This window comes from Sinocyclocheilus rhinocerous, unplaced genomic scaffold (assembly GCF_001515625.1).
Source record: "Sinocyclocheilus rhinocerous isolate Xijiao unplaced genomic scaffold, SAMN03320098_v1.1 C36205170, whole genome shotgun sequence".
Lineage (NCBI taxonomy): Eukaryota > Metazoa > Chordata > Actinopteri > Cypriniformes > Cyprinidae > Sinocyclocheilus > Sinocyclocheilus rhinocerous.
Genome location: NW_015775788.1, coordinates 1 through 903, shown reverse-complemented (window position 1 = coordinate 903; position 903 = coordinate 1). Strand labels below are relative to the sequence as shown.

The 903-nt window shown below is 40.6% G+C and overlaps 1 protein-coding gene across 1 annotated transcript; it reads right to left on the bottom strand.

The window, feature by feature from the left end:
• Positions 1 to 144: 144 nt before the first annotated feature.
• LOC107735645 (cysteine protease ATG4A-like) lies at positions 145 to 804 on the bottom strand. The gene is made up of 2 exons (XM_016547265.1): positions 618 to 804; positions 145 to 450 (listed from the first exon to the last, which is right to left on the bottom strand). The coding sequence occupies exons 1-2, from the start codon at positions 682 to 684 to the stop codon at positions 266 to 268; spliced, it is 252 nt and encodes an 83-aa protein (XP_016402751.1). The 5' UTR covers positions 685 to 804; the 3' UTR covers positions 145 to 265.
• Positions 805 to 903: the final 99 nt, after the last annotated feature.

Below are 903 nucleotides of genomic sequence, written 5' to 3'. Positions count from 1 at the left end.
TCACTTTAAAAGCAGCGCTGTCTCTTTAAAACCTGACGCACGTGACGCGGATCTGACACATTTGATTTTCTCCCAACTCTTTACAGTCATTTAGGATTTTTAATCTCATTTAAAATTGTGTTTACGAGATCACTGGCCAAAAACGGGCATTTACATAATTGTGTGTGTTTTTGTGCATTGAAGCGCTACTGTCTGATCCAGCTTTCTGTGTTCGCATGCACACGTCGGATGCTTGTGTTCACAGAGAGCTGCGTCTCAGACGAATTCACTTCTCGTTTGGCAGTGACGTGGTTTGAGCTCTCACCAGCGCGACAGACGGGTCCAGGCTAGTGATTTTCATGCGGTGTGGGGTCCTCTGACAGTGATAGCTCTGGTCGTCCACAGCACTGCCTGATTCAGTATCCACGGCCTGCTGCGTAGTGTGAGGGTCCAGATAGATCAACTCATCATCTGAAAAAGAAAAAATGAGAATGCCTCAAGAACACATTTTCCAGGATAAAGCATTGCGCCGATTCCTTCGATCAATTCATTTTCAATGGGAAACACGTTGGATCATGCATATGTATTTAGTATGTCATTTTACTACCCCAAACTCTGTAAGCGCCAACAAAACTCACCGATAAATCCAATGAAATAATAGGCGAGGTTGGGCTTTCCTCCCAAAACACCACACGACTGAGGCATCTTAAAACACTCCTAGGAAAAGAAGATGAAACGTGTGTATATATGACACATGAAAAACTTACTAAGAAAGATAATATAATCAAAGCTGCGTAGATTACTTATAAATTGTAATCTTGTTACTGATTCCAAATTATGTGACAAACATTGTAGTTAGTAACGTAATCCATTACATCACATATTTTAGGTTATATAATCAGCCTACTTTTTATATAATCAGAT

Coding starts and splice junctions, on each gene's coding strand:
- LOC107735645 (XM_016547265.1), bottom strand. CDS start 684: ATGCCTCAGTCGTGTGGTGTTTTGGGAGGAAAGCCCAACCTCGCCTAT. Junction 451..617: donor TTATTTCATTGGATTTATCG/GTGAGTTTTGTT, acceptor TTTCTTTTTCAG/ATGATGAGTTGATCTATCTG.